Source organism: Enhydra lutris, unplaced genomic scaffold (assembly GCF_002288905.1).
Source record: "Enhydra lutris kenyoni isolate GAN:26980312 unplaced genomic scaffold, ASM228890v2 scaffoldscaffold15, whole genome shotgun sequence".
NCBI classification, from domain to species: Eukaryota; Metazoa; Chordata; class Mammalia; order Carnivora; family Mustelidae; genus Enhydra; species Enhydra lutris.
The window spans coordinates 10,751,936-10,779,058 of NW_019154099.1; the positions used below are offsets into that span (position 1 = coordinate 10,751,936).

The following is a 27,123-nucleotide window of genomic DNA, read 5'->3' on the forward strand; positions in this document are numbered from 1 at the left end:
ATGAAATAAACATGACTTCTATCATATTTTGTAGACAGATACCCTAAAGACACTCTCTTCTGAAAGTACCACAGTTATGCTTGGCATTGGTTTTTAATGACAAGGGAATTAAATTAAGGCTATATTTATATGGACATCTTTCCTGTTTGTTGCAACTGTTTAAGAAGTACAGCTTTAGGGATTTCCCCTAATGAAGTGCATAAACAGTAACTTTGCTTCAAGCTGTCAGTGAGGAATGCTCTGTTACTCAAGTGAATTTCAGTGACCCTCTTACTCTAGAGAGAACCCAGTGTCAGAACAAATTTTTATAAATAATACACTGTTTGCTTTGCAGTGCTGATAATTTTCTCCTGTCTTTGAGGCTGTCACATAACCAGGAGGCTTGTTTTTTCTTAGGACAAAGATATTTGCAGAGGAACTGATCAAACTATTATTATTAATAATCTCATTATTGAGGCATCACCAATTCTTTTGTGCATTTGAGGCTACCACATAGATTAAAGTTTTATTCTGAGAACTGGAGGCACATGGGAACAAAGCAGCTTAAGAGCACCGTGTGGGGGGTAGAGGGTTCTTTTCTGGCTGGGGCACATTTGTGTTTGGGAGAATTGCTGCCTCATTCCTGTGTGAACGTAACCCCTCTGGAAAGGGGTCTCCTAAAGGATTGGTCATAGAAGCCCCTAATGGTAGCCATGACTACAGACTATTATTGTTAATGAGGGATTTTTTTTTTTTTTTTCCTGGCAAGGGCACTGACATGCTCCTTGATAAAAGGGAAAAGGAAGGCTCATTATAGCCACAGACAGAGGTTACCAGCAAATGAGAAGAGATTTTGCCCTTTGCTATGATGGGGATCTGGAGGAAGAGAGGAAATGCAATGGCAGGGAGAGGAAGGCTCTCCTTCCTATAACCGCAGTTGTAGCTTTCAGTCTCAAGATAATGCATTTGGCGTGCCAGTGTTCATTCTCACACATGTCCTTGCTTTTCCTGTTTTGGACTGGGCAGCGAATGGCTAGAACATTAAGCCAAAGAGGCCGAGGCTGAATTGCTTCCTATATGGACAAGTGACGTTTGCAGCAACTATCCTGCCCCAGGAGGCTCTGTCCGGGTGGCGAGAGCAGCCTTCAGTAGTAGGTTCCAGATAAAATATAGGACATCCGGTTTAATTTGAATGTTAAATAAAGAACATCCTTTTATTTTAGTATAAGTATGTCCCAAATATTACATGGGATATACTTGTATTAAGAAATGATTCACTATTTATCTGAAATTCAAATTGGACTGGGTGTCCTGTATCTTTATTTGTTAAATCTGGTAACTCTACATAGGGCAGAATATGAGAGGCGGGGGCTACGAAATACTCCCCCTACCCCCAACAGCTGGCCATGGATTCCCTGCCCATGACCTCAATCTCCACCGCAGATTCCCTTTGGAGCAGATAATGTAGGGGGAATTGCTATTTCCAGAGAGCCCCAGAAAAGGCTCCCATGCTTTCTAGTTCTACTCGAACTGCCTCTGATCACCACATCCATGTGATTACGGGAGTAAGAATGGCTTGTGAAGTCATCCTGTGTGACTCAAGTGAGGTGTTTCAGTGGGGAGGCAGCAATGGCAGCCTGGATGGCTGGGTCCTAAAGTTGGGGAGACTGATTTAGGTGGGGCATCTGCTCAGCCCCCTGAGGCAAGGGGCAATGTGGGGCCCCAGATGCGGGATGTGGCCCCAGTGGCCTTGGATACAACACAAAGAGAGAGACTTCATTTCCCCTTCTCTCCTATCCTCCTTCCCTCACTCTTCATTCATTCATTCATTCCTTCATTCCTTCATTCCTTCATTCATTCATATTTTTCTTGCCCTTCCCCTCCTCTGAGTATCTGAATCATGTACTACAGGTTTAAGGCTCTGTTTTTCACATTAACATTTGAGATTTTATGCGGTGAAAGAACCCCTCAGACCAGGTTTTCCAAAGCATTCCTGAGGCAGGATGAGGAAGAAAGTGGGGAAGGGGACTTCTTTCCCAGCTATGCGCCCAACAATCTTACATAAGGAGCCAGGTTTTAGGAAATTACAGATAAAAACCAAAAAACGTAAAATACAACATTTGTATAGTGTTTCAGAGCTTATCAGCAACTTCTCATATAATATTTCATTTAATTCTAACAATTTAGGAATTGTTACAACACTAGAGGGGATAAGTGATTTGCCTAAGGCCACTAACTAATGAGTGAGAAAGCTGATTTTTAGTATTCAGGCCAACACTTTTTTACTCTATGGGGAAGAAGGCAGATTTTCCAAATGGAGCCTGAAGGTGCATTGCTCTTTCTTGGTTTCATGATGAACATGCCTTGATCAGCGGGCCAGATAGTCTAGACCAGTGGAAGTCAGTTGGATAGAGGCTTCTGGAGAACTACTCGCCATGAACCCCCCTAACGGGTCTGGGCAGCTTCCTGTTCAGAGTCTTTCTCCTTCCTCTAGCTCACCATGGTAAGTGCTTGGTAGTGTGGAGCCCTCACCGAGCATCCAGAGTGAAAACACTGCTGATCTCTCCCTCCGTGGGAGGTTTTTGAGAAAAATTTGTCCAGAAGCAGACTCTATAAGGGGGCCATCAGAGACAGCTTGAGGAGTAGTATCTAAAGAGGGAGTTCCCCTGGGGAGATTCACAGTCTCTGAACCAGGTTCCCTAACTTTCTCTGGGAAACATCATTCAGTAAAATGGGAGGTGGGGGCAGGGACCTGGGGAACAATTAGAAACCGCTTCTGGGCAAAGGACTGAGGCTTGTTTTTCCTGCCTGGGATGTTTAAGCTCTAATTCATCCACAAAGATTGCTTTGAACCCATCTCTTTCAAGGAAGTAACAAGTTGGAAACCAGATATTGGGCGTCAAAAAAACACATTTGAGTTAATATTTGGCAGGAGATACCTAGCTCTAAGGACAGCTGCCAGAATGGGGCTCAGTGACAAGGTGTGAAAGTGGCTCAGGTTCCTGGGTGTCCTGACCCTTCTGGGGTGGTCACATGCTCCCTGGCAGCTTCCTATTCCTGGAAACTGAACGTGGGGAAATCCCCACTGGGCATTATAAGAAGCCCCTGGGCTCTGCAGAAGCCAGGGGCTCCAGTTAAGAGCACAAGATGACGTCAGGCCTCCTCTGCCTCCTAACCCTTCCATTCGTCCTTGGCCAGACCACAGGGGATTTGGAGCCCCTGATCCCAAGCACTCCCTCTAGTTCTTTCCCTGACTCTATGTTGAAATCCGGCTTCAACAACAGCTTTGGTCCCAGCCTTGGCTCCGTGTCTCAGGTGAGGATGCCCCACAGTCTGAGAGCTGTGTTCATTCCCTTCTTCTCGCTTTTTGGGGATCTGAATATAATTTCATGGATGGCCAGACCCGAGTACTCTTAACAGATTTACAGCTCCCTTTGTTACCTGCTGGTGCCCCGGAAATGAATTAAAACCTGGGTAAAAGAATGAGGAATAAGGGGGGCTTCCACTGGGGGGCTTTAGGGAAAGAATCCAAACTTGAAAGAGGTTCTCAAACTTGGCTGCAACTTGGAATCAGGGGTAGGGGGTGAGGGTGAGAGGGGGACTCTAAAAATAGAGATGTCCAGGTTCTATCCTAGATGAGAACTCTTAGGGAAGGGGCCCTGCCAACAGAAGATACAGAAAAGTTAGTCTGGTTTGCTGCCCACTGGGGACCCTGAGGACGGTGGAGAATAGCCCCAAGGGAGTGAGAGCTACAGTGCTCCAGCTGGAGCCCTGATGGTTTCTCTGAACCTAGTTTGTGGAGGAGGTGGATGACAGAAGTAGGGAAGGTCTTTAGGAAAGTGCTCTTATGTGTGGATATGTTCCCAGAAGAGTATTAAGTCTCTCCCATGTTCCCCATAGGGAATCATAAAAGCCATTTCCAAAACAACAGCAGTAACAATAAATAGGCAAAACAAAACATATAACAACAGCAAAAACCAAAGAATGTGCTGGAAAGGGACTGTCCCAGTTAGGCCACATTACTAGGCTGTGTCCTGAGCCTCATTCCTTGGGAGCTGAGACCTCTTTGTATCGTCCTTGAGTTGCTGGGAAGAGTCAGGGATCTGTGAGACTTTAGGGGTCAGGAGGCATTTCCTCCTTCCAGCTCACACAGGCTCTGGGCCGCTGTAGGAGCCCTGCTCTGTCAGACCCAGGCTTTCCTTGCTGCGGTGTGCCCTGGGGTGGAGGAGCCTTAATTTCCCCAAAGGCTGTCCCTGTGCACTTTTATGATCTTTATTCACAGGTCAGGTTGCTGCTAACGTGCTTGAGTCTGAATGGAAGGGCCATTGGGAAAATGGGAGGAGAAGGCTTTTCTGAAGTTTCCTTTTTGCCATCAGAGCAAAGGCAAAAGCAGTGCAATGCAGGGATGTCTGGGTGGCCTGGTGCATTAAGCACCCAACTCTTGATTTCAGCTCAGTTCATGATCTTAGGCTCATGGGATGGGGTCCCTCATCCTTTTTGGGCTCCTCACTCAGTGGGGAGTCTGCTTGTCCCTCTCCCTCTCCCTCTGCCTTTCCCCTTGTGTGCACGTGCTTTCTCTCTCTCAAATAAATAATAAATCTTGGTGGCGCCTGGGTGGCTCAGTGGGTTAAAGCCTCTGACTTCGGCTCGGGTCATGATCCCAGGGTCCTGGGATCGAGCCCCACGTCGGGCCCCACGTCGGGCTCTCTGCTCTGCAGGGAGCCTGCTTCCTCCTCTCTCTCTCTCTGCCTGCCTCTCTGCCTACTTGTGATTTCTCTCTCTCTGTCAAATAAATAAAATCTTAAAAAAAAATTTAAAAAAAAATAATAAATCTTAAGAATAAAAGAACAATGTAGGCAAAGGAAACCTGTTGATTAATGAACGGTTTGGGTAGGACCCAGATAGAAACTGCCACAACAATGTTCACTGAGTGCCTAATAAATGATGGGGCTCGCTTAGTACATAATATCATAGAATGTGTTATCTTATTTAATGCTCAGAGATCGGTAAAATTAATGGTCTCATTTTAGAGATATTGGAGACAGAGGCTTAAAGAGGTGACATCATTGGTGTAAAGTCACTAAGCCAACAGATTACATAACTCAGACTTAGTCTGTCCATCCTCTTCCCCATCTTTCCCTAGGCAGCCTTCTAGGTTTTGGGGCGATGGAGAGTAGAGATAAAAACTTATTTTGAAGAGGAGAATAGTTTGGGAATCACAGATATGCCCAGATAGTCTTTGTAGCCAGAAATCAGATGCATTGTTTTATTCCATGATGCTAATAAGTAACTTCTGGGGACAATTCGAACTGGCTGACTTTGAAGAAAGAAGTTAATGATAAATAATTTATTTTGAAGCCTTTATCATCTATCAGAAACAGATGACCAGTTAAAATAACAAAAAATAAAATATAGGTCAAGAAACCAGGAAATCCAGTATGTCTGTTGTCTGGTAAAAAGATAACTATTTAAAAGTAGATAAAGACTAGTAGTTAAATTGTACTTAGAGGTATTGATTTCCTTCCTGGTTTACTTATCTCCCTCTGGTGAGTCAGTATTACTGCCCCAACTTCTTTTTTATAGCAGGCTAGGTGTCACTTCTACTATAAACCCAATTTTCTAGGGCTGGCTGTCAGCTTGACGAGCTCTTTGGAAAGTGGTGGAAAACCCCTTTATAACTGTCATTGAGCAAGTTCCAAACGTATCATTTTCTGTACTTTGAAAATGTTGAGTACCATTATTTTATGCCTTGAATCTTTACAGGCACTTAGACCTGGCTGCTAATTAGAGCCAATTGCAACCTTAAATCACAAATGTGAGTCACACCTTCAGCTCCAGCACTCTGAGTGAGCACTCCACATGCCTCAGATATCCTCCTGCAAAGAAGGAGCTGCTATCAGGGTCCTCGTTTCACAGACAAGAGAAGGCGCCATGCTTTGTTCTACACGGTGACTGGCAGAGTCGGAACATGGAGTCGTGTGCTTTTGTCATCAGGCTAAGGGGTTTGAGTTTGTTGGAAAAAGGACAGGAAGGCTCTCTTGTGACAATGGGCCTGATTCACTGGGCAGGAATTGGGTCTTACTTGTCTCCCTAATGCCACAGCCTGGCGAGCTGTAGACACCAGTAAATGTTAATTGAACACATGCTGCATGAGACCCCATCAGTGTGAGGTGTCTTATAAGGTACAGAGGGTCCTATTTGTCCCCCACAAGGGAGATTGCAGACCCTCTCAAAGGCCAAGGGGACAAGAACATGTCTATGTCTCCCCTTCTTCCTGTTACACTCACGTAGAGTTCAAGCATTCACTGCAAAGAGAGAGAGACCCGTCACCATTAGCTTCATTGTCTTTGAATGTGAGGAGCAGAAATATCTCTAATGGGAGACACTGATCAAACTTATGGACCATTTTGATGTCAGCTGCGCATGCTGGGCTGATGATAAGCAGGTTGGAAGCTGGGGAGTCCAAAGTGCTGGGACAGAGATGTTCGATAGAAGACAGGGAAATGGCTGTCAGCAGGGCTCATAATTATTTGCCTGCCTTTCAGGTGAACTTCAGGACTCAAAGTTGTTAGCTGGTGGTTTCTAGTTGATTGTCGAGCGACTGCTTGATGATCTCCACTATTTTCTGATTTGACAGGGCTTTTCAGTGAACTCTAAGCGTGGTTCAACCCTGTCTTGTGCAGCTGATTAACCTCCCCTTGTCAAAATACAACACAAGACATTTTTTTGAGGGTAGACAGTTGGTATAATAAGCTGTTTTTTTTGGAAGTCCACACTACGTTGGTCCTCCTGTAAAAGCCTTGGTGTGCTTGAATGGGAGTCTTTCTCGTTTCGGTGGGAGTGATAAAGCTGCTTCCAAGGGAAGCTGGTCTCTCTGGCAGACTTCTGGGGTCGCTCGTCTAGGCCTTCTTCATCCTGGGCAAATACCCAGCCCCGGGTTCAGCATAAACCTGCTTGTCTCTCCTCCTAACTCCCCAGTTCCTGCGGGTGTGGGACGTGATTGGCAAAGGGAATTGAGACCAATGTCAAGAATTTACCTGGCATCTATATGTATATAAACATTGTGTGTGTGTGTGTGTGTGTGTGTGTGTTTGCTCATCCTAAAGAAGATTAGGTTAAATTGATAAGCAATTTAGTTGCAAAAAAGCCTGAATTAATTGGTTCAGGGGTCACTGACAGAATACGTCTTGATTATGAAGCATCTAGATCCAACCTGTTCGGAAATCATGGAGGTTGATACATATTAAATGCACAGAACACCCCGTCTCAGCTGCAGCCAGCTGACCTCCTAAACTTTGAGAGGTATGGCCTGCATCTCTTCAATGTCTGTGAGCCATTGCTCTGTCCTTGGTAGTTTCAGAGACATTTCAGTCTCAGGTTCCACAGGTGAGCTTTGGCCTGGCCATCAGATGAGATCATTGTAAAGCTGCAACCAGTCGGCTGACAAGAGTTCCTCTGGAAGGCAAGAGTAGTAATAAAAAAAATGTTAATTGTGCTGGGATCCCCTTGGGGAAGTTCAAAGGGGACAAAGGAAAAACAGGATCTTTCAAACCTGTCATTTTAAAATATGCAGCGGCACCAAAGTGTGAGCCTGAATATCTTAAAGAAACATCAAATATTTTAAAATGACTTTTCTGCAAGTGGAAGCTGGAAAACTTAATTTTTTTTTTTGCACAAAACCTTCAAACTCCCACATTATTCAGTCTTTTAAAAATGGCTGGTTTGTTTCCATTTTGAAGCATGTTAATTATATAACTCCTGGGTGAAGAGAGGATGTGAATTTGCACTGTATATTTTCCCTGTAACCCGTATCCATGATGGTTTTCCATATCCATGATATGGTTTTCCCATTCCATTCATTGGAAGGCATTGGGTTGGGGTTAGGGTAAAGAAAATGAGTGCATGGAAGGAAAGGGAAAGTGACATTTACTGATCACCAACCACGTGCCACGGACTTGGTTTACATTACGTAGTTGGGGATGACATTGTGAAGCAGGTTATCTCTATTAGACATATGAGGAAAGCAAGAGGACTTACAGAGGGTTCGTGTCCAGTAAGTAGTAGAACCAGAATTCAAATGCAGGTTGCCCATCAGTTCCTTCTTTCCCTTTCCTTATGTGGGAACAGTAATAATTTCCTTGAAGCCTCCTCAAGAAAGGAGAATCTTCCTCTAGGTAAAGGAGTCTGACAGTGGCTTAGCCTGGCTCGTGGAGATGTGGCTGAACTAAGTGTAATCACTGCCTGGGAAACATGGCAGTTTTAGCTTGTGGCTCTGATCCTTTCATTCATTCATTCATTTATTAAAGATTTATTTATTTTGGAGAGAGAGTGAGCGTGAATGGGGAGAGGGGCAGACAGGCAGAGGGAGAAGGAAAGAGAATTTCAAGCAGACTCCCCACTGAGCATGAGCCCAGAGGGGCTCGATCTAAGGACCCTGAGATCAGGGTTCTGCGATCAGAACCTGAGCCGAAATCAAGAGGCAGCCACTTACCCAACTGCGCCACCCAAGCACCCCGATTTGATTCATTTATGTATTGGACTCCACTTGCTTACCTCTGAGCACTCTTGACAGGCCAATTTCTGTCACTCCAGTTCCCAAAAAGCTCATTTCCCAGCTTATTACTGATGCTGAATTTATTCCCCTTTACAGTCGCTTTCCAATTTCACCGGCTTCGAGGATGACCATGGCACCTGCCAGTGCTCCGTGACCCTCCCAGACACCGCCTTTCCCGTGCAGAGAGTGGAACGCTTGGAAGTCACGGCTCACGTGCTCTCCCAGAAGTTCGAGAAAGAGCTTTCTAAAGTAAGCATTGCTTTTCTTCCTCTTCCAACCAAATCTTGATAGGAACAAACCAACCAACAAAACAAAACCCTTTTTATTTGGACTGGATAAGCAGCCTTCTTCATTGTGCCAAAGCCAGCACGCTCGCCTCCTGTGGTGGCATTAGCATTTACTTTACTGTAAGCCTGCGGAGCTCTTTAGAGCAGGAGAAATGAGGACGCAGGAGGAAAATGGGCTGGAGATTGTGAATGCCACGGATAAACTCACCTCAGTATTTTGCACGTGTGATTGGAAAGAAGCCCTGAGCTCTCCCTGTGAAACCCAACCCTGTAATTTTTATGTGGTTTTTGGTTCTGTTGTTTCTTCTTCCTTTTGGTCTTCTTCCTCGTCTTTCTTCCAGCTTTGCCTTGTCTTTCCTTCCCCTTCCCTTGTCCATCCTTTCTAATCTTTCTCCCTTTCCTTCCTAATTTTTTTTTAATCTTTCTTTACTTTTGGAAAGCTCCCACCTCCTTTTTTTCTCTTCCTTCTCCTCTACCCCTCTTGGAAGCTTGTCCTCTTATCTTCCCATCTTTCTCCCTCTTTTCCTTTCTCTTTTTCTGATTTTCTCTTTCCAGTTCACTCTCTTCCCTCCCTTCTTCTGTCTCTCCTTCTAACTCTCTCTGTCTCTGTGCATCTCTCTCTTATTCTCTCTCTTGTGTGTTATCTATCCTCTGTTGTCTCAGCAGGAACATTACATTAGATGTGTCTAGCATTAGACCGAAATAGAAGAGTTCTCTGGGAATTTGAGTCAGTTCTAATAGGTCATGCAGCCTGACTCCAACCCCCCCCCCCCCAGTACGACTTTTCTCTAGCCTGAGGAAGTCATTCCACAGGGTTTGCCTTTCTCTGAGCCGGCTGGAGCCATGTGACTTGGCATTCCAGTTTTGACCGCTTCTCCATTTTTAGTCAAGATAAAAATCAATTAGAAAGTCTCCCATTTTCTGCACAGGTGAAGTCCAAGCTAGGCTATAATCACATTATGCATTATTTAATACAACTCCATTAATTTACAAGGAGCTTTCCTACAAGATTCCAAATAAGTTTCCCTAAGAAATTTAAACGTAGCTCCCTCAACATCTAGCACAGTTATCCTTTCAGACAAAAATTATGATGAGGCTGAGACCCTGCTTTCAACCTGAATTGGTAGATAAATATTCTGTGTTTAAATGAATGTCCAGGAAAATGTGTTTGACTACAGTAGGAACCTAGCTTCTTAAGAAATAAAATGTCCTTGAATTAATCAGCAGAAAAGGCACAGCACTAAATTATAAATTCTAGTCATTAATATTCATAGCCTTATTCCAGCATAATCAAGTACAGATAAGAAGTTATGCATAAAAACATAACAAGTGGCGGAAAATCCTAAGTAAAGATCTTTTCAGTTAGAGTCATTTGCTTTGAAATAGTGGAAGCTGCTGATTTGCATGACTTCTTTGCTGGCAGGATTGTGAAGGGCAGTTTGAAACCCCACGCTGCTCCGGGAAGTGTGCGGCCTGCCAGGGTGCAGAGTATGGGGACATTTCATTCCAGTCCTGTAAAGGGGGCAGGTGGCATTTCCTTGCTAATAATTGGCTGGAAGGAAGAGCAGAGTAGGTGGGAGAACTTTTAATTCTGAAAGCATAAGTAGCTGGACCTCAAGAAATCCGCGATTGTGGCCTAAGAAAGGAATTGACCTCCCTGTTGAGATTTGCATCATAAATTCTGCATGACAGATGATAGTAACAACAGTAAGAACTGCTTCCTCTTGTGCTTTTCCAGATGCTTCTGGGTCTGTTCTACTCTCAAGAGACTCATTAAGCAGATGGGGCAGTGTTCTTCCCATTTCAGGGATGGAAAAATGGAGGTTCATAAAGGTCAAGGGATGTAAATGGACAGGTCATCCTTCTCTTGGCTGGTTGAGGCAGCTCAGGAATTTGGGTCAGCAGAATCATCCCAGCTCCTTTTCTCTGGGCCGTGCTGTTACCAGCCTCCAAGAAGAGATGCAGAAAGTCAGTCATGCCTTCAATCCAGACTTATGTCTTCAGCAGAGGGCTTTTGAATTTGCAGGTGAATTATTACAACTATCCCTAAGTCATCTTGAAAATCACCGTTTACCTGGAGGCCTGGGGGGAATGCCCGACTGGATGGGCTGGCAGAAGAGGGTTTTGACTGCTTTGCATTGATGCATTATCTGTCAGTACACAGGGAAGACGGCGCTGCCTTTGCGTAAGATGCTGAAAGCGTATTACACTCTTCTGTTGTTTATGATATGTCCTCTTGTGCTAGTACTCAAGACGGGGTGACACAAAAGGCAGCTCAGGATTTTCTTTCTATAGCCTTTGGGGCAAGTTATTTAATAGGACACATTCGCTAGTGGATTCTCATGTGCGAGAAGGTTGAGGCAGTCTGGGAGACATTTAGGCAACTTAAAACGAACAACATTGATTGAACAATGTCTTGTGTGGTGAAATATAAATTAAAAGGTCAGTTGGAAAAAAACCCTGAAATCACTGTTTCTCTAATAATTGCTGCAGTTTATAGACATCCAGCAAGTGAGGCCCCTTAAAAAAAAAAGATTTTATTATTTTTAAGTAATCTCTGTACCCGATGTGGGGCTTGAACTTAACAACCCTGAGATCAAGAGTTGCATACTCTACTGACTGAGCCAGCCAGGCACCCCAAGTGAGGCTCTTAATATGCATTATCTCTACTCTTTCCAATACTCTTGTAAGCTTGATATCTTTACGTCCAGTTTATAGGATGGAATGTAGGCTTAGAGAAATTAAGTGATTTGCCTACTAAGTACTGAAGGCCGATTTGAGTTTAGGTGGCTCTAGCTCCAAGGTGTCTCATATGTCTTCACCATCCATTCAAGCTCAACTAATCTTGTTAAAGATATATTAAAATAATGGTGTGTTGCCAAGTACATTTATTTATTTCAAATAATCTGGCCATAATTGTGATCACAGGTTTTGAGGCAGAAACATGAGCCAGACAGATTCTTTAGTCTAACAGCCGGCTGTGCAACATCCCTATCTATTATGAGACGACATTTACTGTGCAGAACAACAGACATCCTGAAGTGAAACCCCCCAAAAGTTCGATTCTTAGAACCCACCAATGATGTAGTATGTGCATCACAAACAAAAAAGCATGGAAGCTCGGAATGTTAGGTTGGTAGTCTGAGGGCAAGCACAGACGATCTTTAGCTCAGACTTGTAGTGATGAGGAGCTTGCAGAAAAGATGTTGACACATGGAGGTGTCCTCTTAGGGCTAGACCTATAGTCTTGCTGCATATCTCTGGGCAAGTTGGGATGCTTCTGCTGACATTGCACTTCCAGGGAGAACTGGATGTTCTCAGAATTGCCCATTGTCAATACTAGAGAGGCAAATATGTAAAGGAGGGTTTGTGTGAACAATCTACTGAAGCCAAGAAAGTCCTCAAATTCCCTCCTGCCTTCTAAAAAATGTTTTTAGAGAGTGCATGCACGTGGCCGAGCGGTAGGGGGGTGGCAGGGAGGGAGAGGCAAAAGGAGAGGGAGAGAGAATCTCAAGCAGGCTCGGGCTCCATGCTCAGCATGGAGCTGGGCCGGGGACTTGATCTCACCACCCTGAGATCAGGACCTGAGCCAAAATCAAGAGTCAGATGCTTACCCAACTGAGCTATCCAGGTGTCTCTCCCTCCTGCCTTCTTAGAACTCCGTGGATGATTCTGATTTTCCTAAACATCACCCAGCTTTCCTTTAAATATCAGCAGAAGGAACCTCAAATTTTCCCCCAAAAGATCTGTAGAGACCTCATTTTGTGGCTGAACGAGGGCAGGCATGCCACGCATTCTCATAGGTGGCAAACTCTAGGTTATGCCTTGGTTTTCAGCGAGAATCTAGGAGAGCCACATTTTATTTAGCGGAGATAACAGTTGGATCACTCGTTTCTATAGAACAACAGCTGTGATGTGCCACCAACATGTTCCAGGAAATCAGAGGGTGTTTCATGTGTTCCAAGAGCTGGCAAGGCCAAATGCCAACAAGAATACTCATTTTGCAAACTTCCATTTCTGCAGTGGATTGGTGCTTTATTATTATTATTACTATTATTATTATCATCACAGGCAAGGTTTTATGCTTGATTTTTATAGAAATTAAAACCTGGCTACCTTGTATTTGCATTTATATTTTTGAGAGGGGGGACTCGTTAGGTTATATATATATATATATATATATTTTTTTTTTTTTTCTAACCTCCTTATCCACCAAAATGTCACCAGCCTTATCAGACTCTGAGTGATGGCACAGCTGATGGCAGTGAGCATCAGTTGCCCAAGGAAATACACTCGCAGTGCCAAGGGCGGCATTTTCAACTTTCATTAAAATCCTCTTTGCCTGAAGCCCTAGCCCTTGAGGTCTGTGGCCTATGAGTCTGCTCTAATTTGCACAGTGGGGTTAAGTGGAAGGGCTAAAATGACAGAAGTTAGGGCTGCCTTTGGTATTAGGAGGATTATAGGCCAACATCTGGCTCAGAATTCATCCAGGCCCCACGGATCAGCTACTTGACATTAGCACAGTTTGGGGAAAAGTATCACTTATGTTCATATTTTTAAAAAGAATGTAAAACTAGCAACTTTTAATGAGCAGGTCCTTAAAGCCATGGCATTTCTTTTAGAGACCAGATACAAAAAAGAACCACCGAATGTGTTTATTGGAAAATCCATTTGGAGATTCCAATTATACACTAAACCACAAGGGAATTTTTGCAAGTATTTTAACTCAACGATCAGACATTCAAATATATGCGACAAACGCGTAAAGGTCTGATTGCAATAATCAGTTCTTGGAATAAATGTGGGTGCGTTTAATGGAATGTTCACTTGACAGTTGTGTATACACTCATGTATTGTAGAGTAAAGTCGGGTCTTTATGCCACTTTGTGAAAGGTAGAGGGGCTCAAAACTCAATGCATGTGGCAGTCAGAGAAGGAATTCTACTTAGTACATTTCTCCCTCTTCTAGAAAATACTTAAATTTAGAGCAGTGTTTCTAGATGGAGGGAGGGGGTTGTTGTTGGTGGTGGTTTTGCTCCCAGGGAACATTAACAATGTCTGGAACACTTTTGGTTGTCACAACTGAGTGGTCTATGGGTGTTACTGGCATCTAGAGGCCAGGAAGCTGCACCTCCCCCCCACCCCTGACGAAAGAATGGTCTAGCCTAAAACATCAACAATGCTGAGGTTGGGAATCCCTGATTTAGACACAGCATATGCATTGAGGGCCTGGTTGGAACCAATTTAGTCTGGAGACCTAATATCTTCAAACATTAAAATGGAAATTAAAATATACTTCTGCGTGATGACTCTAAAGCTAAATTATTTTTGGTCTAGGCAAGTGCAAAATCCCCACCAATTGTAATAATTTTTTTTTTTTTTAGTTTGCTTTAGGTAGACTAAAAAAAGCCTACTCAAATATATTTTTGATCCATTTCTTTACCAAAAAAAGAAAAAAAAAAAGATTGTCAGCAATCAGATAGTCCCCAAGAGCTTGGCAGTGGAGGAAGACTGCATGGTATCACTTTGGGAATTGACTTAGCTTTTTGATTCCCTTTCAGGTGAGGGAGTATGTCCAGTTAATCAGCGTGTATGAAAAGAAGCTCTCCAACCTAACCATCCGAGTAGAGATCATGGAAAAGGATACCATTTCTTACACCGAACTGGACTTCGAGCTGATCAAGATAGAAGTGAAGGAGATGGAGAAACTGATCACACAGCTGAAGGGCAGTGTTGTTGGAAGCACAGCTGTTGTCAACCAGCTGGAAGTGGAGGTAAGGCTTGAGCCCCTTTCTGAGAGCTTTAATACTAAATTCTCCTCAGTGGGCAGGTGCCGGGACCAGGCCACGGCTCTCTCTTCTAACTTTCAGTTTTGCACTTTTGCCTGACCACATGGCATGTTCCGTGTTCTGCTCTCCGTGGACATCTGTCTTTGAACGTAAGTTCAGCGTGATGGGACCATGTTCACTGAGGAGCAGGTGTCATCCAATGGTCCTGCCCCAGAACCAAGTGGCCTTTGAACGTCTTTAGGAAGGAGATGCTATAATTCTGAACAACTCCATGGCCAGGTTAGATCAGGTGCCTTCTCTGTTCTGGATGTATGCTCATGGGCCTAGAAAGCCACAATTTACCTGATTTTGGACTTGCTTGGTCTATTTCTCCTCTTGAATGATCATGTGATCCTTGATCCTTCTTGGAACCCTTCTTCACATACTGGCAACCCTCCTTAAAGTAGTTTCTTGTGAGTATGTTTTGGTGAGACCTTTATCCTCTATGGATAAAGACCATCACATTAATGTTTTGGTTGGGTAATTCACATCAATGAAAATTTACTAGCACGGTCATGACATGGGCTACAATTGAGAATTCTAGTTACATATTTCAGACTGTAAGATTTCTCTGGTGCTCACCATTCGTTAGAAACTTAATTATAATACAACATGAGTAAACACGAGTTTATAGGGAAGGTTATTAGAAATGAACTTTAATGGACCTTTGTGGTTGCTTAGACTGAGCCTGTGCTCTATTATTAAATCTGTTAAAATCTTTGCCATTTTCTTCTTGTCACACACATCTGCCTGAGATGTGACAGGCGTTCACGCTAAACCATAAAATGTATTCTTCCAAATGAAACCTTTCAGGAGAATCTCGGGTGTATTCTCTAGCAATGTTTCACTAAGTGACAAATTCTGCCCTGGAATGTTTATGAAAGAAATTGCACAATAATATAAAGTCACTCTGAATTTTTATTTCCTTAGATAAGGAATATGACTCTCCTGGTAGAGAAGCTGGAGACGCTAGACAAAAACAATGTCCTTGCCATTCGCCGGGAAATCCTGGCTCTCAAGACCAGGCTGAAGGAATGCGAAGCCTCTAAAGGTGAAAATGTTCCTGCCGCCCCACCTCCTCCTTCCTCTGGTAAGCATGCTATGCTTTTACCACTTGAGCCAGGCCCAGTTAGGAGCTGAGAGCGGGGCGGGGAAGGGATCTGGGATGGCAGTGGGGAAGAGAGGACGGGCTCGTCGAGGCTCTGAGCTTCTTCTTCTGTGCTTGGAAATCTCTCCCTTAGTAACTCCACTTGCCATCACGTTCTGGGGCTCATAGAGGAAAAGCACTGACAATGAGTTGATTTAAGACAAGATCCACATATTACATGTGTCCCCTTTATGTTTGCTAATGAGAAAACCATCTCTGTAGTGATGGAGTTGTCGTCAGCGGGGCTGGGTGAGAGCTTCTGGAATCTGCATGGCATCCGTGCCCTGCCACGGATGTGATTGGCTCCTGTGGCTGATGACCTGCAGTATGCCTTGAACCTTCCTTCCCTCCTCCTCTCCTTACCTCCCTGCTTCCATCTCTTTATTTTTCCTTTATGCTTTCCTTAAATGCATCTGCTGTTTAGCATGTCTTGGGATTGAGGGAGGCCTTAGGACTTGCAGGTGTGGCGGGCCATCCCTCCCGGACGTGAGTTCCCAGAGGGTGGGGATGGCCTCTCACTCTCTAACGATCATCCTTGGGGCTAGGTGGAGCATAGAAGGGGTGCCCTGTAATACCTCCTGGAATGGAGGCCATAGAGTGTAGGGGTCAGGTGTATGGCTCTGGGACCCCAAAGACCTGAGCTTCCCAGCTATAAGATCCTTCATCTCATCACTGATAAAACGGGAGGAGCGTACCACCTCTCAGGGTAGTCGTGGGGCTTAATGAAACCAGTCTTGGGAAGCATGGAGCTCTACGATGGGCCCTTATGCCTTGGAATGTGTTATCATGATTAATGATGATAATCAAAGTGGAAACCTTGCTGGAGACAGGAGAGGTGCAGGGTCCTCAGGTGCTTCGGCACACCCTCCAGGTGAGTGGAAGCCCGCCTCTCGGCCCCTCAGCTGCAGCCCTTGTCTGGGGAAGCCCGCTTTGCGGGTCGTGAGCGCCTCTGCCTGGAAGGGGCCTGTACCTTCTCATCCCGTCATCCAGCTCTTGTCCTTTTCATTAATTCCTCTTCCCACTACCTGTTTCCTCTTAGGCTGTGTGTTTCTGGGTCCCTGTCAATGTCACTGGTTTCTTTAAGGCTTTATGAGACACTGCCATCGTCGTAAGCCTCTTGGTGGTATTCAGGAGACCGATGCTTCCCTCTGCTTTGCTGTCGGTCTGTCACAGTAAAGAGGAGGTTCAGGACAAAGGCCGAGCCTCGCCCTCCATAACAAGCTAAGGTTAAATTCGGTCTGGGATCAGCCATCTCAGTGTGTGCTGAAAATGGGAGCTTATTCTGCTGGGCCACGCAGCGCTCCGTGAGGCCAGGGTTCAAAGCAGTGACAAACCCTGATAACACCTGAGCAAGGCTTTCTCCCTTTCACCCTTCCATCCTGCCCTTCCTTCCTTCCCTCCCTCCCTCTTTCGTTCTTTCCTCTCCCTTCTTCCATCCTTCCTTTCTCCCTCCCTCCCCTTCTTTCTTCCTCCCTCCCTTTCTCTATTTCTTTCCCTCTCCCTCCCTCCCTCCCTTCCTTCCTTTCTTTTTCTCCACAGCAAATTTTCCTCATGGCATAGATTTTTCCAGCACAGTTTTCTCTGTATTCCTTAGAGTGAGGACATTTTAGAACTGAAAGGGACATTCAGAGCAATCTGGCTCAGGTCCATCGTGTCTCAGGAGGAGGGGACTTAGGTAGTGAGGATGCTGCTTTTCCGAGGCCACACAGGTGGTTAGTGGCAGAACTGAAGCTGACATGCAGTGCCCCTTGCTCTGTCGCTATCAAAGGACCTAACATGTCCGATGGCAGTAACTCAAGGGTGGCAGTGGGAGACAAAGTACACTGCTTGGTATATCTAAGGAGGACAACGAGTGAGTCTGTTAGATAATTTTTGTTAGATTTTTTTTTTCTAGAACTTTCCCCTAGGTCCTCACACTTAGACTTTTGTGAGCCATCCCAGCCCAGCTGTGTTGTTTAAGCAAATTGGACCCAGATTTCTTCTCACTTTCCCACAACCTTGGTAGTACCTGGATCTCAGCCAAGCCACTTGGCCCTCCTCCAGCTTTGTTCATATTATATTTATGATGTTTATATTAAACTGACTTTTTGTCATGTTTTTAAATCAATTTCTTTTTACTTGCTCTTTTTCTGTTTAGATTGGTTGATAATGCAGAATTGGAAACTCCCTAGGCACCACAAAGTTGTGAGCCTGTGGAGACTTTAATTAAAGTTACTCACTATTATGGGACTTTAAAATCTGGCCTGTCTGCTTTTTTTCACTGCAGAGTTGCACAGAACACAAGGCTGCGTGCAAATCAAATCGCAGCTATAAAGCAGCTCCAAGTTCTCTGGGCCCCTCCCCTGCAGTCGCAGCGTGCTTCCCCTGTGGTCAGCTGGACTTAGAACCAGCACATGTAGTTAGGGCTCGATAAAACATGCTTTCTATTTGGTTTATGCCGCAAATGGCATCCTTTTCTGCTTCATTTCATAGAACTTTCTAATCTAAAATAATTGGCCTTCTGCTCATTAACTTTTTCTTCTGAAAACAACGGACTCTTTTTCTGATCTCCCCCTGACTCTAAATGGTGTAAGAGAGGCAAATGTACGCACTCCCTCTGGGGTGGATCGTTGTCGTGCTTGGTAGTGACACCGCGTTCTGTGCTGACGCACAGTAGGTGCTCCGTGAATGGTGGATGGAGGATATGGGGTGACCTGCTCAGATCCCAAGCCTTAGGAGAAGCAGAGTGTTGGGTTGTCTATATCCAATAATTCAGAGTTAATTTGGTCTTCATCATTTTATGATTATGGCCAGGTTAATTACCGAAAATTATCACGAGTGAATTAATTGTATTCTCCTCTTCATTCGACACTCAGTTGTCCAGATAGGAGATTGTACTCACAGATCCCAGATTAAGTTTCCTCTGCATATAGTCTTTGGTTTAAGAAAAATGCTACTAACCATAAGACTTTTTGTTTTTTGGTAGTAAAAATTTTAATCAGATAAACTAAAATATCTTTATGGGTTATAATTCTGGAGTTTGGTACCTAGCTGCTAACTTTTTTTTACCCAACCTTCAAAATTGGGCAAGAAATTTGAATTCCCCTTTTTTTTTTTTTCTTTTTAAGATTTGATTTATTTGTTTGACAGACAGGGATCACAAGTAGGCAGAGAAACAGGCAGAGAGAGAGAGGAAGGGAAGCAGGCTCCCCGCTGAGCAGAGAGCCCGATGCGGGGCTCCATCCCAGGACCTTGAGATCATGACCTGAGCTGTAGGCAGAGGCTTAACCCACTGAGCCACCCATGCGCCCCTGAATTCCCATTTGTTGATGCAAATTAAAAACTCTCTACTACCTCACACATACAAATACAACCATGAGGCTTTAAAAAAGCCAAGTCAGGGAATGTTACAGGCTTACCTTGTGGCTTCCCAGGGTATTTTCAGAATACCACGGCCAGATCCAATGAATTACGTGAGGAGGAGATTGCCAACCAAGGCTACCCTTGTGTGGAAGGTTCCTTGTATTACGTTCTGTGGAGTGGATACTAGGCTTTTTGAAAAACTCAGATATGTAGCAGAGTAGAAGTCTGGGGTTTTATAAATACAGTAAGCTGGGTTTGGGAGATTTGATCAGTCTTTCCTTCCCTTATTTCACAATCCTAATTTGGTGCCCCTGCATGGCTGGTCCTGTTTGGGGAACCAGGGTTACCAGGATGGCTCCAGGAACCTCCAGAAACCAGTCTGTAGGAAGGGAGACAGGCAGGTGAACCTTCAGTTCCAGTGTCGTGTGATTATAATGCTGATGGTTACCAGTTATTGACTTACCGTACATGAGTTCTCACTCTTCTTCTTATCAGTTACAGAGGAGGTATTAGGGTTTGTTTGTTTCTTTTTAACATAAGGAAGCTAATGCTCAGAAGATTATATATAACCAGTAAGTACTAGAGTCGGGATTTGACTTGGAATCTATCTGCCAATATTTCACTCCATCAGGCTGCCTTCCATAGATGGTCTGATAGCGAGGTGCACCTGCGATTCCCAGAGTAACAGGAAAGTTCTGATAACTCACCGACCTGATTAACACCAGGTTATCTTGGCTTCCTTGCTTGTGGGATAGCTGAAAGGGTGCTTTTACTCTTGTTTCTGTGGCATGTTCTTTTCTACCAGAAAATGCAGAATAATTCATTGGTCTCTTACATTCTTGGATTATGGTTGGGCATGGGTGGTTGTCCGAGGGTCAGGGGAAACTTGTGATGGCTGAGGAAGGGAATGAAGTACCCCTAAGACCTTTAAATGAAGGGGGGGAGGGTAAGAGTTAAGGGGGGTTGGGAAAAGCTTGGCATATATGGGGTGAGGACAGTGGAGGCTCCTGCTGGGCTGGATGAGCAGTGGGCACCCGGCTGGCTGTCAGTTTCAGTGGTGTTTCCAGGATGGCTTGCTGCCAGGAGTCGAGGAAGCCCACCATGGCCTTTTCTCTGGTCTGTCACTGCTGTGGTCACATCTGTAGCATTGGCAGCAATGCTCAGTTCTCCTCTCTTTTTCTATTTCCTTTGACCATAGCCAGAACCCTAAAAATGGTCCGGAGGACATCGAGAAGAGGGGTATGACGAAAAGGACAGGAGAATGTTTAGGAGATAAATAAATAAAATCTTTAAAAAAAAAAAAAGAATGTTTAGGAATGGTTGGAAAATGAGAAACAGAGATTGTGGTTTCAAGAGTTTTGGGATTTATACCAGGTACAATTTTTGATTTCCTGGTCGGCATGGAAAATGATGAACCATTATTATTATTATTAATGACAGTAGAAGTAGTCATTTTTTTAAAGATTTATTTATTCATTTATTTGACAGACTGAGATCATAAGTAGGCAGAGAGGCAGGCAGAGACAGAGGGAAGCAGGCTCCCTGCTGAGCAGAGAGCCCCATGCGGGGCTCGATCCCAGGACTCTGGAATCATGACCTGAGCAGAAGGCAGAGGTTTTTTTTTTTTTTTTTTAGAAGGCAGAGGTTTTAACCCACTGAGCCACCCAGGTGCCCCAGAAGTAGTCTTTTTTTTTTTTTTTTTAAGATTTTATTTATTTATTTGACAGAGATCACAAGTAGGCAGAGAGGCAGACAGAGATAGAGAGGAAGGGAAGCAGGCTCCCTGCTGAGCAGAGAGCCCGATGTGGGGCTAGATCCCAGGACCCTGGGATCACGACCTGAGCCGAAAGCAGAGGCTTTAACCCACTGAGCCACCCAGGCGCCCCAGAAGTAGTCATTTTAAAAAGTTTATTTTGGTTCCTTTATATCTAAGGATTTCCACATCCAAGGCAGAACAGTTTATGATCTTTAACCCCTTGATAATGCGTGGATACGTTTATGCATCATAACTTTCCCTTAAGTATTTTGTTGCTGTTGTTTTGGGATACTTTCTTTCCAGGAAAGCAAGATTCAATTAAGCAAACAATTCCTAAGTCTTCCAACCTGCAATAAAAAAACGTGATTTTCTTTCATTTCCTTAGAGTGAAATGTAGTTAAATAAATAAGTTCTCGGGAAGACATTTTAACTAGAAAATTCAGTTTGTAGCATATGGAAACTCAAACAGTTTTTGTTATCATTAAACTGAACACACCGCTAACTTTATTTTAATAATTCATGCATTGTTTCATAAACAAAAGCAAACAAGCATTCATCTGAGAGATCACTTTTAGGAGAAGAAATAATAATTTATAATTTTATTTATTATTTCTTTGGTAGAGAGCAATCTCTTGGCTGAACACACGTTGCTTTTTTATTTATGAAATGGTGCATGCATTATTAAAATAAACCTGCAACTGTGTTCTGCTTAATGATATGCAAAATTATTTGAGGTTGGGTACAGAATGGTTTCATTTCTCTACCTGTTGTATGGTTGGCTGGCTTTCCCACCAACTGCGGATTTATGAGAGCATTTAAGGAGCACATATGTAATTCTGGGACCAAAAAGCCCCAGCAGATTGGAAAAATAAAAGCAGGGTTTCTAGTAATGGTTTCACCTCTGAGCAGTCCTTGAGTAAGGAGGGGAGAAGGGGGGGGACATTTAGCAAGGAGAGAAATGAGTCTTTTCCAATTTTAGTATATGTGCTGCCGAAGCGAGCACGAAATAGGTCTTTCCATATCGGTCAGAGGCACAGACTTACAGGCAAAGCTTTGCTCCCCCTTCACCAGCCCTTCTCCCCGCCCCCCTGTGATAAATCAGGTAATTCTTTGGAGCTCTGCTTTTGGTTCCAGCTCCCATCATGTGCTCTCCACGGCTCCCTGATTCCCTCCCAGCGTTCAAAGCCAGATCGAGTGCTTCAGGTTCTGGTCCTCCTTCCCTCACCTGCTCTGCTCCAGGCAGTCGGATGAGGGAAAATGACCTCGAATGTACTTGAAGTTGAATTTTCTTTGTCATCCCAGAAACAATGTTACCCGTTTGTAAAGGGTATTTATTAAGATCCTAGACACTGCGTGTTCAACTCTGGATAGTTATAAAAATCCTGGAGGAATTTTATTTTGTTTTTGTAGCTCAGAAACAGTTTGGCTTGGCAGGCATCTCGGAGTGCAGTGTGGAAGCCCAGTTGCCCAGCCCGGGTCGCTCGCTGGTGTTATAGGGAAGGCAGATTTAGTGCCCCAGTGAGTCTGGTTCCACAGCGGTGTCCGACGGGGAAAGGTGAAGTACTCGCCTGGCATTCTGTGGCCCAGCAGGATATGTGGTATGAACAGCAAGACCTGCCTTATCACTCTATAGCAAGATGTTGCCACTATGTAGTGGGCTCTGCCTTGGGCACAGAGCAGGCGATATTGCCCTAAAATAGCTTCCATGGCTTCTCAAGGCTGAAATCCCACCATGACAGGACCATCGCTTTTGTATCATTAAAACACCATTTTAAAACTTCCTCTTCTGAGGTTGGCTTGGGGGAACACTGGCATCCGGTGTGGTTATGTACTCCCTGGGGTTCCAGGGAGGGGCAGAAAGGTGAAGGGCATGGACACTTGCCTAAGACAGTCTTCTCCTTTATCACAATTGTCCTTGTTCCTGGGGGCATAGCAGGCTTTATGGGGAAAAAGGGAGGGTCTGGGATGACCTTGCTTTCTTGATTTCTCTGTAAGAAAGATGAAATTAAAAAAAAAAATTGCAGAACGCTTTCTGATAGAAGACAATCTATTACATCCACCAAGTCCTCCTTTCCTCTTTCTGGGCCCTCAAACATTTTTAGTACAGCTCTTGGCAGCTTCAGCATCCCCATTTCCAAACTGAAAGCCCGCTCATGGAAACAGAAGGTTGTTTTCTCCAAGCCCACAGCGGGTTTGCATTGAGACCGATACCAAGAAGGTTTTGGCTCTTCTCCCTCAGAACCACTGTCGTCACTCAACCTTGACAAGAAGAATCTTAATGGATTCCTTTTGTTCTTAGGGTATGAAACCATTTGTGTCTTATTATTCATTTTCTCTAAGAATGCCCTTTCATGTTCTTGTTTGTACAGGGAGCTGTGGGCACGGCAGTGTGGTGAATATCAGCAGGCCGACTGTTGTTCAGCTCAACTGGAGAGGGTTTGCCTATAAGTGTGGTGCCTGGGGTCGGGATTACTCTCCCCAGCATCCAGAAGGGGGGCTGTACTGGGTAGCCCCTTTGAATACAGATGGGAGATATCTGGAGTATTACAGACTCCACAATACACTGGATGATTTGCTCTTGTACATAAATGCCCGAGAGCAGCGACTCTTCTATGGCCAAGGCGCTGGTATCGTGGTTTATAACAACTACATGTACGTCAATTGGTACAACACCAGAAACATTGCCAAAATTAACCTGAGGAACAACAGGGCTGAAGTGACTCAGACTCTCCCTGATGCTGCCTATAATAACCGCTTTTCGTATGCTAGTGTTGGTTGGCAAGATATTGACTTGGCTGTGGATGAGAATGGATTGTGGGTGATTTATTCAACTGAAGCCAGCACCGGTAACATGGTGATTAGTCAGCTCAACGACACCACGCTTTTGGTGCTGAACACTTGGTACACCAGGCAGTATAAGCCATCTGTTTCCAATGCCTTCATGGTATGTGGGGTTCTGTATGCCACCCGCACTCTGAACACCAAAGAAGAAGAGATTTTCTACTACTATGACACAAACACAGGCAAAGAGGGCAGGCTAGATATTACCTTGCATAAGGTGCAGGAAAAAATACAGAGCATTAACTATCACCCTTTTGAGCAGAAACTTTTTGTCTATAATGATGGTTACCTTCTGAATTATGATGTGATCTTTAACCAGGAACCCAAGTAAATGGGTGAGGTTGAGAGAGGCAGAGAATGTTCTTTAAAAAAATGGTCTTTTTCACTTATTTAGCTATCTGCAGGGGGATTTGGAAGTGTGTTTGCTTAGTAGTGATATTTGGGAGCATAGTTCTATCACGCTAGAGACTTGGGATATTTGCCCTGGTCTGATGAGTTCTTTTGGAAGCTGTCTGCCTCCAGAGGTACATTTCCCTACTGGAAAGAAGGTCGTTCCAGGGTGGTTGGGATTGGGGAGGTGTAGGGGCAGTGTGGGTCCCAGGAAGGTGTCAGTGGTCCAGGCAGCATCTGGAAAGGAAGGAACTCGAAGAGAACTCCGCCTGTCTTTTGGGGATTCTTTGTCCCAACATGTCTCAATGACCAGTTCTGCCCCATGTAGCCAGGCTAATTCATCCGTACTTGGAAGAAACCTGGGCTCAGTTAGGCAGATGGATACCTGGAGCTCCTCGAGGGATCGAATCTCCGTCTTTGTTTTTCTTCCTAACACCTGGAATGACGTTTTATATAGAGCAGATTAGTAAATTAGCATGCTTATATTATATCTGTAAAACACTTAGAGTTTTCTAAAGAAAGGCTCTTTTATGCATTAGGTTGTACACTGTAAATCAGTCCCAGCTGGACGTACAGATGAGGCTCTAGATTTTTCTCTGCTCCCTCTGTCCACCTAGGTCAGAGTCAGGAGAGCCCTCCTACCTCATAACTTCATTCCAAAGGCAGCTCAGCAGATTAGAACCAAACTTCCCAATCGATTCCCACCACCCCCATCCCCCACTCTCCCCGTTCCCTACTTCCTGCTTTTTATGAAAATTAACCATTTTTTTATGGCATGGATATAAGAAAAACAAAACCATGGTTTTTTGTCTCTTCATGAAGTTTCATTTCCATGACTCTAAGACCTTAGGAAGATCACATGGCAGATGAAATAATAGCCTATGTGGTTATATCAGAAAGCCCTTGGAGCATATGCTTCACTTGTATTAAGTCATATCAAGTGTTCCATGCAATTTTTGTCTTTGTTTAAGCCTGGACGCGCTGAGAAAATGAAGTTTTTTGAGGAAGAAATATTAAAAAAAGAACAAACACTGATAGTATCTAGCAAACCAGTGCAGTTTGAGAACCTTCCTGGTGTCTGTGCTTCTGTAGCTTTGGGTGGGTTTATCGTCCGGTTTTGGTCTCTTTGCTTCGATGTTCGCAAGTCCAGTCTATCCTTCAATGCTGTAATCGTCCCCTTTTGATAAACGATTAAAGTGTATTTTGGTAAAAATATTGTCTTTTGTGTTGTTTTGAACTCTGCCGTTTTTATTACAAAAAAACCTCTACTAGGGTAGTCCCTACCTTGCTGTGAGATGCAGTGTGGCTGCCTGCAGACAGCAATGCCCAGGAGATCGCACACCTCCCAGCAAAGAGCATCAGGAGCTTTTAAAGGAGTCCAGAGGCAGGGCTGGTTCTTGAGTTTTCATTTTCCTTTAAAATCTGTTCTTTCCGGCAGCTATTTTTTGTAGAAGACCGCACTCTTTTCTTTTGGGATATGACCTTATGTACTTATTAATTTGCATGACTGATCTGATTATTTCCAATGTTAGACGGTATTTGTGTGGCTTATGTTCCTTTTCCAACTGAGCTATTAACATGGGTCAGAAGCCTCCAGATCTTCCCCAAACAGAAGGTCTTGGGCAGAAAGCAAAGGGACTAATGGGGCCGTACTGGGGAGAGAGATACCTTTACCAAAGAGAATGCATAGGGGGACAGGTGACCTAGAGCTGGAACGATAGACAGACGAGGCTAGTGTAGTTAGTCTTACCGTAACGCTCATTGCTAATGCATGCCACACTTCTCGAGGTAGGCGGGAGCTGCATATTTAGTATTTTCAGCGGTATTATTATGTATTTTTCAGGCTGAGCGTAGAGACAGGTATGACCTTCAAAATGCAACGAGATCCGAAGATAAAGACGGTTATGTCATGTGAGATCCAAGTTAAAACAGTGATGTTATATTAATCTGGCTCTGGGCAGTTTTCCAGATGAATATTTCTATCACATATACACAGTCTGAACTCTGAAGATCTGGGAAAGAAGGCAGGAAGCCAAGGTAACCCTAACAATCAGAGTCATTCCAGTGGCTACAAAAGCACTTGCCTGGAATTTCCCTTCAGAACCTTCTTCCCTTTGGACACGGCACTGTCCGCCTGCTATGGCTGCCTATAGGCTGTCTCCTGACTGGGAAGGTCGAACAACTAATCAAGGGGTTCAGCTTCCGGGGTTTACTGCAACGCAGTTACACAACGAAAATGTTAGCTCAGGATTCATTAGCTAGTGCCCTTGGTGTGGGGGGAATTGTGTGTATATATTTTTATCAGCTTTACTGAGATGTGATTTATGTGAGGTAAAATCTGCCAATTTTAAGTGTCCGCTTAAATGACTTTTGGCAGACACATACAGTTGTATAAAGGCTACCACAATTAGGATGTAAGACATTTCCATCATCCCCCCAAAGCTCTCTCGTGCCCTTCTGTAGTCAGTTCCTACCCTCCTCTCCCAGCCCCTGCGAACCACTGATCCGTTTTTTCTCTCCATGGGATCATATGATAGGTAGCCCTTTTGAGTCTGGCTTCTTCAGGTTTCCTCCTGAAAAAGAGAACTCGTGGACTCAAATTACCCCAGCGGGTAACTGAGCATTAATGGGTCCTCTCAGGGTCCCTTCCATTTTTATTATTTTGGGGGAGGTGGAGAGGGAGAGGTGTAGAGAGCGGGGGTGACCTCCTGTCTTGCAAGGATTCTCTCATGACCTGGAATTGCTGTGGCGGGGGCCTAGCTCTGGGTGTCAGTCAAGCCTACAGACCTGGCAGTGCTGGCCAAACCTGAAACTTCCCTTGGCCCAGCCTTATTCAAGGTCCGTTCTCTAGTCTCTATCCCTGAGCCTCAAGATCTCTACCCAGATGAGTCCTGATACCGATTAAAGATGCACAGGGGTAAGAGCACAGGATTCAGGGGTCAAGCAAAACAGGATTTGGCTCATGGTTCTGCTGCTGACAAGTGCTATGACTTTGGGCAG

The 27,123-nt window shown here is 44.4% G+C and overlaps 1 protein-coding gene across 1 annotated transcript; it reads left to right on the plus strand.

The window, feature by feature from the left end:
• Positions 1-3,126: 3,126 nt before the first annotated feature.
• LOC111147149 (olfactomedin 4) lies at positions 3,127-24,839 on the plus strand. Its single transcript, XM_022503053.1, has 5 exons — positions 3,127-3,294; positions 8,630-8,782; positions 14,381-14,593; positions 15,578-15,737; positions 23,262-24,839. Exons 1-5 carry the CDS (start codon positions 3,127-3,129, stop codon positions 24,062-24,064), a joined length of 1,497 nt encoding a protein of 498 aa, XP_022358761.1. The 3' UTR covers positions 24,065-24,839.
• Positions 24,840-27,123: the final 2,284 nt, after the last annotated feature.

Excerpts from the sequence above, each read along its gene's own strand:
- LOC111147149 (XM_022503053.1), top strand. The coding sequence starts at position 3,127 with ATGACGTCAGGCCTCCTCTGCCTCCTAACCCTTCCATTCGTCCTTGGC. Across the intron at positions 14,594-15,577 it reads TCAACCAGCTGGAAGTGGAG|ATAAGGAATATGACTCTCCT; the intron begins GTAAGGCTTGAG and ends TTATTTCCTTAG. Across the intron at positions 15,738-23,261 it reads CCCACCTCCTCCTTCCTCTG|GGAGCTGTGGGCACGGCAGT; the intron begins GTAAGCATGCTA and ends TTGTTTGTACAG.